This window comes from Dendropsophus ebraccatus, chromosome 6 (assembly GCF_027789765.1).
Source record: "Dendropsophus ebraccatus isolate aDenEbr1 chromosome 6, aDenEbr1.pat, whole genome shotgun sequence".
NCBI classification, from domain to species: domain Eukaryota; kingdom Metazoa; phylum Chordata; class Amphibia; order Anura; family Hylidae; genus Dendropsophus; species Dendropsophus ebraccatus.
The window spans coordinates 79,620,658-79,633,186 of NC_091459.1; the positions used below are offsets into that span (position 1 = coordinate 79,620,658).

Sequence of the window (12,529 nt, forward strand, 5' to 3'; positions counted from 1 at the left end):
TGTTACGTTTAAAGTTAACTTTGGGCAACCTTCATACATGAAAATCCCCTTTGATATATTTTATTTAGGAGGACATTGTTATTGTGGCATACTGTAAAACTGCATGTGTGGATCCAATGTCCAGGAGATCTGGAAATACAATTTTTTAATGTTCTAAACTACTTGAAGATCTATGTATTATAACTGTAGAAGTTGCCATAACTTTATTACGTTCAATGTAGTAGAGCAACACTCCGCCTGTTCATGCTTATGTGATTATTATTGGGTATGATATTTTGCAGCCTCCAGAAACTCCTATTCTTCAAAATTAATTCTTCGAATGTCAGATTATTACAGCAGTCCCAGACCCAGTTCTGCAGCAGCTCGACCAATGTCTAGAGCAGCCTCCGAGATCTCAGAAATCGAGTCCATTGACTCCATGGACAGAGAAGACTACCTTTTTGAAGATGAAAATGAAAGGGAAACACTGGCTATCTTAGAAAAGGAATTTATTTCATTGGACACAGGTACTGTACTTGACTCGTATCTATATCTTTAGGATGCAGGAACAATCTAAAGCAGTTAATGTATCTAACATGCAACTGTGAGTATTTCAAGACAGCTGTTGAGGGAATCCTACTCACAGCAGGGAAGCTTGATATTTGATTGTACAAGAGAGTCCAGCACTGTGACTAACAAAAGTGGCATAATGGCTATCTTGGAAAGCATGGTGCTGTTATGTCTCTTAGTGGCTGTGATCTTACTATTATATCAGAAATTTATTAACCCTCATCTATGGACATCTTAGAGCGATACTGTATCCACCATCCAATATTTTCCAAACCTCCGGTACTGTCCATTTGATGACAATACGTTCTTCCCAGCTGTGTCTTTTAAAATCTGTTCCTTGGTTCTGGTAAAAATTCAATGAGGCATGGAATAGGGTACGGAAGCTCTAGGCCTTGCCTTATTGACTCTGCTGCTGCAGATTAGAAGATTATTTTTTACTCTAACCAAGGAACCAGGCACATTTTTAAAAACCCAACCAGGAAGGACTTGCTGTCATCAAACGGACAGTACCAGCGGTTTGGGGGAGTTGGTTGGTGGATACAGTATCGCTTTAATATCTCTGGGTCGTTTTGTAATGACTAAATGGAGTCACTGTCCCTGCTTTTGGTGATAAGTGATTGGTCCATACCATACAGTACTTTATATAATCACTGATGTGCATATGTTTGCATTGACATTAACCTTTTTTTCTCAATCCAATATGCTGCCGTATGTTTACTGGCAAATTAACCAAAAAAACAGAAAGCTATCAACAATGATAAAGCATTCTATTTAAAGCATAGCTTTCCTTGTTTAGGCAGTTGCTAAGTTCTACAATTCCCATAAAGTATTGTTTTCCCTTAGCTTACCCTTCAACATTCTTCTACCCTGCCTATTCTAATCCCACAGTAAGGCTATGTTCCCACAATGTAAAAATAAGCACATATAACATCCATCCTTGCAAAAGAACAGCCTTTGTTAATGATCATGATAATTAATAACGTCCCTTGTTTTGCGACAACGACCATTATTTGTCTGTTATTTGCCTATTATGTTTGCATTGTTGGAACATAGCTTAATCCTGCCAGTTCCCTGCCCAGAGCTCCTGTGTAACACAGCAGAACAGGCTGCAGCAGGTGTACTATTCCCTGTCTGCTCCTCTGCCTGTGGCAGTTAAACAATGAAATCAAGTAGCTAAGATATCTGCCTATAATTTGCATATATAAAGCAGCCATGAAGGAGTAAAAGTGCAGAAAGAAGCTTTTGAACTGTGGTGCTGGAGAAGATTACTGCAGATACTTGACTGCTAAAAATAACAAACCAGTATGTGATAGAAGAGATCATACCAAACATGTCCTTGAAGGCCCAGATGGCCAAGCATCGACCTTCGTATTTTAGATATAAGAGAAGTATTGTTAAAGAAAGACAACATGCAGGGAAAGAAAGAGGGACATTTAAGGAAAGTCATGCCATGTGTAGCTTATGAAGCTATTAATCCTGTTATTTGGCCTTAAACACAAAATTACTGTGAAGCTGCCCAGTAAGTCATGATAAGCTGCCAATGACGTGATGGCACTTAACAACAGCATTTCATACATAAATGGGTTTTCCAGGACCTTTTCATAGGTGCCCCATCCTTTTTCCCTGAGATGCTGCATATACAGAGAACTGAGCCAAAAGCAATGAACTCCATACATTTTTTCTATGCTGTGTTCCTATAGCTTTGCTCCCATTGAAGATAATAGGAGCTGAACTGTGCTAACCCAGCACTATCACTACACTATGTACAAAGCTGTGGGCTTCCAGCTGTGTTCTTTCTCTCTATATGTAGATGCTACAGCATCCCCCACCCTTTCCTTAACCACAGCCCCCAAGACCACAGCTGAGACATAGATTTATCAGAGGCTATGTGAACTATTTATACTGTACTCGGCTATATGAGCCATATAGAAATAAAACCAGAGAACCCTATATAAGTTATACATTGAGTTATCTTTTTTTTCCTTAGCATTTAGAAAATTGCCTAGCATGGTGTCTAAGGGCTTTTGCAGTCCAGCAGCTTTTATCCAAAGCTCTTTAATATGTGCTGGACCATTTTATTGTTAATAAATATTACAGTGTAAGATGGAGAAGAGGCCATTATTAATAAAGTCAAGGTCTGTGAAACGAATGAGCATTACCATTACTCCACAGCCTAAGTTCTGCTTTGTCTGTATTATTCTTGTAGAAAACTTCTTAGCTATAATTAAGCCACTGTACTATTTTTTAATTTATTCAAATTAGCAGTTTTCTCAAATTTAATGTGGGTGGAAGTGTAATGTATAAAAATTAGGTTCAGTTTAGCATGTTATTAATGTTATTCTATTCAATGCTGAAATATGTGTGAAAAAAAACACACAAATTCCAGTCTGAACACCACACATCATACATTTGTCACATTCAGAACTGCCTGCACCGACAACCACAGAGTATGAAATGAGTTAAGGCAGTTTCTGTATATTGCTTCTTGCCACCTTTTCAGCACAAGCAGCTTTTGGCACAGTTGTAAACATTATAAATATATGAGTGTAGCAGTGTGCTGAGTACAGTACGTTGCAGAGATATATTGTTTTATAAATTATCCATCATATCTTTTGGAAAGAATAGTCTTAAGGGAAAGACAGGCAAAGATAAATCGATGTCTTGCATGCAAGGTTTTGCCGCACCTGCTTGGCATCATTATTGCTCCATTGTCAATGATTTATCTGCATATATACTGTACTGCACTGTAGTACAGCAGAGGTGTAGCAGTAGTAGGTGCAGAGCTAGCAGGTACAGGTTCTAGTGGCTATCAAGTCCAGATGATCCAATATGCTTGCCACTGACTGAGCCCATGCTTCACCGCATCACAGAGCTCCCGGATCCCGGCTGCTATCCAATCGCCGCGCCCACTAATTATACATTTAAATGCAGCTGTCAAATCTGACAGCTGCATTTAAATGTATTAAGTGCCCCTTTTCCTGGTGTCTAGTGGAGGATCTTCCACCTTTTCCTTACCGGGCTGGGGCTCAGCGTCGCACTGATGCTGATCCTGGGTCATCAATCAATGAATCTGGCCTGCGGCAGACCAGAGTAATACAGCAATGATCTGATCGATCATTGCTGTATTAAGTATACTGCAGTGATCTCTATAGGAGATCACTGCAGTAATACTGAAAGTCCCCCAGGGGGCCTAAAAGTTAAAGTATGAAGCTGAAAAAATGTGTTTTTATTAATAAAAAAATCCCCTCACCTAATAAAAGTATGAATCACCCCACCCTTTTCCTATTTTATAAATAAAAATAAATCAATAAACAAACATGTTTGGTATTACGAACTATTAAATTATCATATTACTGATCTTGCTTGGTAAAGGTGTAAGCGCAAAATTGTACATTTTTTTCTCATATCACATCCAGAAAAATTGTAATGCAAGGTACCAAGAGAAAGAACAGGTCATGGCGCAAAAAATGACACCTCACACAGCCCCATAGACCGAAGGATAAAAGCGTTATAAGGCTGGGAATAAAGCAATTTTAAACACATTTAGTTTTTTTTAAAAGGTTTTAATTTTTTAAAAGCCGTCAAATAAAATAAATGTTACATAAGTTACTTATAGTTGTTATCGTACTGACTTGAGGAACATATATAACATGTCAGTTTTATTATAAAACAAATGGCATAAACACGAAACTCCCAAAATGAAAACAAATTCTTTTTTCTTTTTTTCAATTTCACTGCACAAATAATTTTTTGCTGATTTCACAGCATACTTTATGGAAAAAAAAAGTCTGCCATTGTAAAGTACAATTAGTGGTGCAAAAAATAAGGTCTCATGTCAGTCTGTAGGTAAAAAAATGCATGAGGAGGAATGAACAAAAACAAAAATTAGCCCGGTCTTGAAGAGGTTAATTTCACGGGATTTCTCCTTTTAGGGTGCCTTCACACCTACCGTATCGCAGTAGAAAATCTGCTGAGGATCCGCAGCAGATTTAACTAAATGAATGAACACAGCATTATATACGCACTGTCAAATCCGCTGCGGATCCGCAGAAGATTTGTAAGTGCAGATTTAGTGCTGTGTTTATTCACTTAGTTAAATCCGCTGCGGATCCGCAGCGGATTTTCTACTGCGATTCGGTAGGTGTGAAGGCACCCTTAAAGACTCCTGTGTCCATTGTTGTGTATTCCCGAGCACTATGACAACCCCTGTGGGAGCTGGTAATGCCTGCCATTTTTGTTGTCACTTTTGGAAATTACATCCGGAAGAAACAGCTGCGCAGAATTAAAAGAAAACGGTAGAGAATGTAAGGGCATGCATACATCATATATTTACAGATGAGGATTTGATTCTAGATAAGATTATGATTGCTGTATCATGTATGTGCAATGAAAGGCATCCCTGATGGTTAGCCCTACATGCATGTCTTATTTTGATATGAAATCTGATTTCATTACAGGTAATAGGAAACTTCAGACATCAGCACTCAATTATGATTCCTTCCAGTTGACAAGACATGGCCAAAGATTAGCAAAGCCTGAAGATGAAGTGCCTGTAAGCAGGTGAGTATAATTAATCATCATCAGATACCCATCCACATGTTACCATTTATAAGTCTATTTATGTAAGTGAATTACTGTTTTGTTTTTTTTGCAATTAAGTTTTTAAAAATGAAAACAACATAAAACAACACATTGGAAGTATTAATAAACCAGAAAATGAATTCTCTTCCTGATTAAGCTTTGGTGTTCTTCTACAGAAGAGTCCTCAATTTTATCCCTGTCTTCTGTGTGTAGAAAATACCCTTTGATGTCTTCTGCTTGTCAGCTATAACTCAGTACATAGAACAGGGATAGGGAACCTTTGACCCTCCAGCTGTTGCAAAACTACAATTCCCATTATGTCTGGACAGCCAAAGAGAAAGCTGCGGCTGTCCAGGCATGATGAGAACAGCAGTTTGGCAACAGCTGGAGGGCCGGAGGTTCCCTGTCTCTGACATAGAACATGGAAGATTGACAGCAGTAAACATCACATGGTCCATCTATTCTCTCCTTATACTACTATTTTTTTATCCTTGATCAATAGATATAAGTTTATTTCAGACATGTTTACATTCATTTGGGATTTACCAACCAAGTCTGCTGGGCAGTTGTTCCAAGTCTACTGCTTTTTCAGTAAAATAATACTTTCTCAAATTGCTTATGATCTTTCATCCAACTCACCTCAGATTGCAACTCCTCCTGGACCTTATTCAGTCCTTCAAAATTATTAAAGGTTTCAACAGTGCCCTTTTTTCCTCCAGACTATACAATTTTAGTACATTAAGTCTTCCCCAATATGTTTTATGCTTCTGATTGTCCACCATTTTTGTAGTCTTTGGACTTGATTCTGTTTTATCAATATCTTTATGTAATTGATGTTTCCAGGACTGGACACAGTATTCAATTCTCCCATTTCCTATTAGTTCTACCTCTAGCTATTCAGCCTAGCATTCAACTTGAGGATTTTGCACAGTGATTTTCGCAGTGAAATCCGATGCGATGCTGATTACTGTTAAAATCTATTGCACTCTATTCTCACAGTGGATTTTCATTTATATGCGAGAATATATACTGGCATAGGCTTGTTAAAGTTAAAGGGGTTGTCCAGCAATTTTTTTTTCTTTCAAATCAACTGGTTTCAGAAAGCTAAACAGATTTGTAATTTACTTCTATTTAAAAATCTCAAGTCTTCCAGTACTTATCAGATGCTGTATGTCCTGCAGGAAGTGTTGTTTATTTACATTCAAAAACAGTGCTCTCTACTGACATCTCTGGCGGAGTCAGGAACTGTCCAGAGCAGCAGCAAATCCCCATAGAAAACCTCTCCTGCTCAGGACAGTTCCTGACTCCGCCAGAGATGTCAGTAGAGAGCACTGTTTCTGAATGTAAATAAACAACACTTCCTGCAGGACACACAACAGTGTATAAGTATGGGAAGACTTGAGATTTATAAATAGAAGTAAATTACAAATTTATTTAACTTTCTGACACCAGCTGATCTGAAAGAAACATTTTTTTTGCTGGACAACCCCTTTAACTTTAACAAACTGATTTACCTGCTGTGACCTTAAAAATAATAAATAGATCTTGCTTACCTGTCAACGCTTTCCTTATGCACTCCCGCTTGGGTCTCCGGGTTATCTTCCCAATGACAGCCTGCTCAGCCAATCACTGGCTGCAGCGGGACAGCCAATTTCCATTTTTGCTCTTGAGTCTTTTCCTTCTTATGCCTAAAAGACCATAGCGCTTGCATTTTTTCACCTAGAGCCCCTTATAAGCCCTTATTTTTTGCGCCACTAATTGTACTTTGCAATGACAGGCTTAATTTTTCTATAAAGTATGCATTAGTATCACTTTTTATTACAATTTTTCTGAATTTGATGCGACCAAAAATGTGCAATTTTGCATTTTGGATTTGTTTTGCGCTTGTGCCGTTTACTGTGCGAGATCAGGAATGTCATAATGTAATAGTTTGGGTGATTACGCATGTGGCGATACCAAATATGTCTATTTATTTATTTTTATTTATAAAATAGGAAAAGGGGGGTTTTATTAGGGGAGGGGAATTCTAGTATTACAACTCTGATCTCTCATAGAGATCTATGCAGTATAGATATACTTCATAGATCCATGAGATCTGTGTTCAATTGCTCTGGGATGCTGCAGCTGAGAACAATAAATTGCCGAGCCAGGATCAGCGCCATTATGGCGCAGACCCTGGCTGCCATTGGACCACCACGAATGGGGGAAAACTGCAATTTAAATGCAGCTGTCAACTTTGTCATTAAGGGGTTAAAATCCACCGCCTTCATTCAACACTTTTGTAGCATAGTCAAAGAAATCAAGAGCAGATGACATGTAATTTCCTCAGCAGTGGCCATGCTGACACTCCTTGTCTTCTGTCACCATTTCTTCCTGGTTCCTGTGATGTGCCAACCCCACAGGATCTGCCCACTCAGCCATCCACTGCAGCCACACAATGAATGAGTTGGGGAATTCCTGTGAGGTCAGCACATCACATTAACTAGTAGGATTTGGTGATTATCTGAGCATCAGGAGTGTCAGCATGGCAACTGGAGGGGACTGGAAGAGGTGAGTATAGCTAATTTATTATCTTTGCACCACCCCAACCATAAAGAAAATGTTTCTTTTATCCTAATAACATCTTTAAGCCACACTGTTTTGGGTCTAAGTTGTTAGTTTTTATGAGTTTTTATCAGTTATCCTTATTTTTTCTACTATGTAAATGTTAGGCTCACTGGCATTCCAATCTTCTATTGAATGCCCAACCGGAATACCCCCAATACTCTATGGGGGGGATTTATCAAGACCGCTGTTCTCGTACAGCATTCAGGTGTACTGTAGATTTGGATTTACGCACATAGGCGTAAATCATGATAAATGTGACATGGAAGGGGGCCACACCTCCTCCCCACCATGCCGCGCCCCCTGCCCATACAGCAGGCGTATGCCCGGGAGATAAGCGAATCTGCACCTTCTCCCTGGCGTATGCCCCTGCCGCAAGTTTTATAAATGTGCAAGAATAGGCTTTTATACACTTCATGTGGATTCCACGTATCTAAAATAATAAGGAGAAATCTATACAGTGTTCCCTCAACATACGATATTTATTGGTTCCAGAACAACCATTGTATTTTGAGACCAAAACTCTAGGTAAAACTGGTAATTGGTTCCAAATACCCTAAAATGTCATCTCAAAATAAGAAAAAAATAGTTAAAGGTAAATAAGCATATAACTTATATAAGTAAAGCAAGTCCTTGCATACAACAGTCACAAAGAGCTATTTAAAACTGTAAATTACTTTCTATGTGAAGGGCTGGAGCATTTTCAGAATCCTGTAAATGAAGTTGCCCTCATCTGGTGCCAAAAGGCTAAAAGATCCAATATATGCAAAGAAGCCCCTATACAATAACTTTGAGAATTGATATCCATATAAAATCCCCATATATACATGTCAAGCACGAGCTTGGTCCAAGTTTAGTTATTAAATAATTTGTAATATAAAGTTGCGATATGACTGATGCTAGATTATTCATACATAGGTCATGGCTTTAGATCACTGCATGATATAAGAATAGAGATATGATTCTGAGATTGCTATAGGCATGGCTGCTATTTCTAATATATTAATTTCTCTAGTTACATATTCATAGGGGTCCAGTAGGCTAAATTATAGGTTGTTGTCTGCTTAGCTATTCACTTTGTAGAACTGCTTCAGCTGTTCCTGGGCTTATGTCACTAATACTTTTCTTGATTAACAAAATTGGCATTAGTGCATGAAAATAATATTTTAATTTACAAAGAAGTTCTGCAGTGTTGTTAGTCAGTGAAAGAAAATCACCTGTAACCATAGTTTTCCATCCATTTTACAAATGGATGCAAAGAAAACTAAATTATCTATGTTGCATAAAGACCTCAGCAAAAATAGACCTCTCCTTTAAGACTATTTCCTTTTGTCCTCCTTATAGACTGCTCCAAATACCCCTGCTCCCCAATTCCCAAACACTGTCATAGGTTGCTTCCAGTGACCCCCTCACACAGATTGTATCTTTAGCCCAACTCTCTATTAGGGTCAGTTCACAAGTACAGACTCGCAGCGTAAATCTCTCTGCGAGTCAGTCAAGTCCTGGCAATTCCCTGTCTGTCTGAACGGCCGCTGCATGTATGTAATTCTGCCGGCCCCTTAACCCCTTCTGCTGCCGCCCGGCTCCCGCTCTGTATACATTACCTCTCCTCGCTGCACGGGGTCCCAGCGTACTACTCTCCTGGCTGGCCAATCAGTGGCTGCGGCTGGGCAGCATTTGACACCATAGACCACCAGCTTCTCCTCTCCATGCTCTGCTCTCTTTGCCTCAAGGACTCTGATTTCACCTGGTTTTGTTCCTACCTTTCTGACCGCTTCTTCAGTGTATCCTTCTCTTGCGCTCATTCTTCTCCCTTACCTCTTACTGTTGAGGTCCCCAGGGATCAGTCCTGGGTCCCCTCCTCTTCTCCCTCTATACAGCCCCCATCGGACAGACCATCAGCAGGCTTGGTCTTCAATACCATCTTTACGCTGATGACACCCAGCTATACACCTCTTCCCGTGAAATTACCCCTGCCTTCCTACAAAATGCCAGTGACTGTCTATTTGCTCTTTCTATCACTATGACCTCCATCCTCCAAGACTTCTCTCGCTCTGGACCAGTTTTGTGGAATGCCCTACCCAAAGAGCTAAAACTAAAGACAACGATCAGCCGATGATTTAGACAATTATCGCTCTGTGTAACAGGGCCCTATGTAGCTCTAGGGTTTTACGGTTCTTTCTATGTTGAGACCTTATCACTGCTGCTAGGGCTCCTTTTGGGACTTATATCTTGCAGTTACTTTCCAATGTGCTCCCCATCCTTTCATATTTTTGGTGTAATCTTTTGCAGCACACAGCAATTTGTTCTGGAAAGGTCAATTTTATCCCGGTGACTCCTGTTTTATTATTGTTGTCCCAATATAATTTAGTTTTATTTTTTAGAGATATAATTAGACTCAATAATATTGTAAGAGACATGAACAGATGTAATGATAAAAACCAGATCTTACATGAATGCTCGGGTCAGTTCAACTCTCTTGTGTACAAATCCACAGATGTCAGAGACTAAGCGTATATCCAGTGCTATGTATGTCCATGAAAAGATACAGTGTGTTAGTCACTTCTTGGGCACCGTCGGTTCTCAGGTCACATTTTAAGAGCACAGTATGACTTGTATTATGTTATTTCTTTTCTCATATTTTTTGTTTCTTGTCAGATTGCCCCTACACGCTCTGCAAAGCTGTGCTGTAGAAAGTGAATCGGATGAAGAGGAGACCCTGCAGGACAAGCTTAATGTATTGTCACTTCAATAGAGCTTTACACCATAATACAGCAGAAAAATGACACATGCTGTCCATTTCAGATATTAGATAATTGGTTATAACCATTGCTGAACATGTTTCTTACTAGTTTATCTTCTTTACTAAGTGCCTAAGCGTGGCTCTGTGCACATTAATATGGGGTTAGACATATTGTGTTGGGATTGTCTTTTTACTGCACTAAATATACTCTATTGAACAAATGCAGTTGTTTTGACTTTTTTTGCTGTTTGTGAGTTATATCTTTTTTGTGAGTTTTATCTTATTTGTTTTCACTTTTTCTTGACAGTGTAAAATTGTTCATACACATTTAGTAGTTCCCCAAGTGTACAAGCATGTCCATTTCCTAATATATTACTGGGGCAGAATTTCTGAGCGGAACCCCGCCATGGACTCAGCTCGGAATCCTGCCTGGCTCAGTGTCTCAATGTAATGTGTTGCATGCCTCTGCTCTCTACCTCTCTTCGCTCAAAGAATTGACACTGAGACAGGCAGCGGGGGTTCCGCTCAGAATTTCCACCTGTTTTACTCTGTGTGAATGGGCCCTTACAACTTGTAGCTTTTCTGGAGCTTAGGAAACTTCTTTGACTCCTTGTACCAGAGAATACATTTTTTTTTCCAGATTTTAGAAGCACACCTGTATATATGAAAAGTACTGTGTGTTTCCTTGCCAGCTATTTAACATTGTCAGCAGTTTGAAACATAAATTACAGCTTATAGATTCCCTTTAATGTAATATAATGAGTTGGGACGCAGAATTAGGCCTATAAGCTAACATAATTTTGACTTATGTGCCTTTATACTTTGTTGTATATCATATTCAGTCATCTAAAAGTGCAACAAAATGGAAAAAGGCAACATAATTCGTACAGTTGTTCTCAAAAGTTTACATATCCCGGCAGAATTTTTGCTTTCTTGTCCTTTTCTTCATAGAATATGAATGATAGCACAAAAACTTTTGTTTCACTCATGGTTAGTGGTTAGGTGAAGCCATTTATTGTAAAACTACTTTGTTTTCTCTTTTTAAATCATAAGGACAACCAAAAACATCTAAATGACCCCGATTGATAGTTTACATACCCAAGCCTCAAAACTTCTGGAACAAGGTCATTTGGAGTGATGAGGCCAAAATCAAAGTTTTTGGCCACAACCATAAATGTTACATTTGAAGAGGTGTCAACAAGGCCTATGATGAAAGGAGCACCATTCCTACTGTAATGCACAGAGGTGGCTCGCTGATGTTTTGGTGATGTGTGAGCTACAAAGGAACAGGAAACTTGGTCAAAATGCAACACATTATGAGCAAATACTGTAGGAAAATATGAACTCATCTGCCCAGAAGCTACGCATGGGACGTACTTGGATGTTCCAACATGACAATGATCCAAAACACAAGGCCAAGTCGACATGTCATTGGCTACAGTGGAACAAAGTGAAGATTCTGTGGTGGCCATCTGTCTCCTGACCTCAATAACAATCTCTGGGGAGATCTCAAGTACGTATTTCATGCAAGATAGCCCAGGAATTTACAGGAACTGGAGGCTTTTTGCCAAGAAGAATGGGCAGCTTTACAATCTGAGAAAATAACAAGCCTCATCATTGATGTAAGAAGGGGTAACATACGTTATTAAGAACTGGGGTATGTAAACTTTTGATCAGGGTCATTTGGATGTTTTTGGTTTGGTTTTGGTAGTTTGTCAATAAATGGCTTCTCCCAACTACTAACCATGAGTTTTGTGTTATCATTCATATTCTCTGAAAAAAGCACAAGAAAGCGAAAATTCTGCTGGGTATGTAAATGTTTGAGCACTACGGGATTTGTCCCTTTAGATGCATTACAAGAACAGTCTGAAAACTGAAAAAATATACATTTGGACGCTGTAAGTCACATAAATGTAACTTTCCGAGTGCAGGTTTTAAAGGTAATTTGTCAAAGCTGTGCAGGGTTTTGACCCACCTGATGTTTTCATTCAACACCTTAGATGTGTGACTAGATTGGACCTGTGTCACTGGTGGCATTCTTGTTTTCAAGCA

At 39.1% G+C, this 12,529-nt stretch overlaps 1 protein-coding gene across 4 annotated transcripts in view; it reads left to right on the forward strand.

The window, feature by feature from the left end:
* ZBBX (zinc finger B-box domain containing) overlaps positions 1–10,680 on the forward strand; it is a 167,313-nt gene extending 156,633 nt beyond the window's left edge. For 3 of the 4 annotated variants that reach the window (XM_069973831.1, XM_069973832.1, XM_069973834.1), the window contains 3 exons: positions 282–506; positions 5,007–5,109; positions 10,393–10,680. In XM_069973831.1, the coding sequence (XP_069829932.1) occupies positions 282–506; positions 5,007–5,109; positions 10,393–10,489 (425 nt within the window). In that variant the 3' untranslated portion in view covers positions 10,490–10,680. The remainder of the gene's footprint in view (positions 1–281; positions 507–5,006; positions 5,110–10,392) is intronic. The other variant, XM_069973833.1, reaches the window with a different exon arrangement.
* The last annotated feature ends 1,849 nt before the right edge of the window (positions 10,681–12,529 follow it).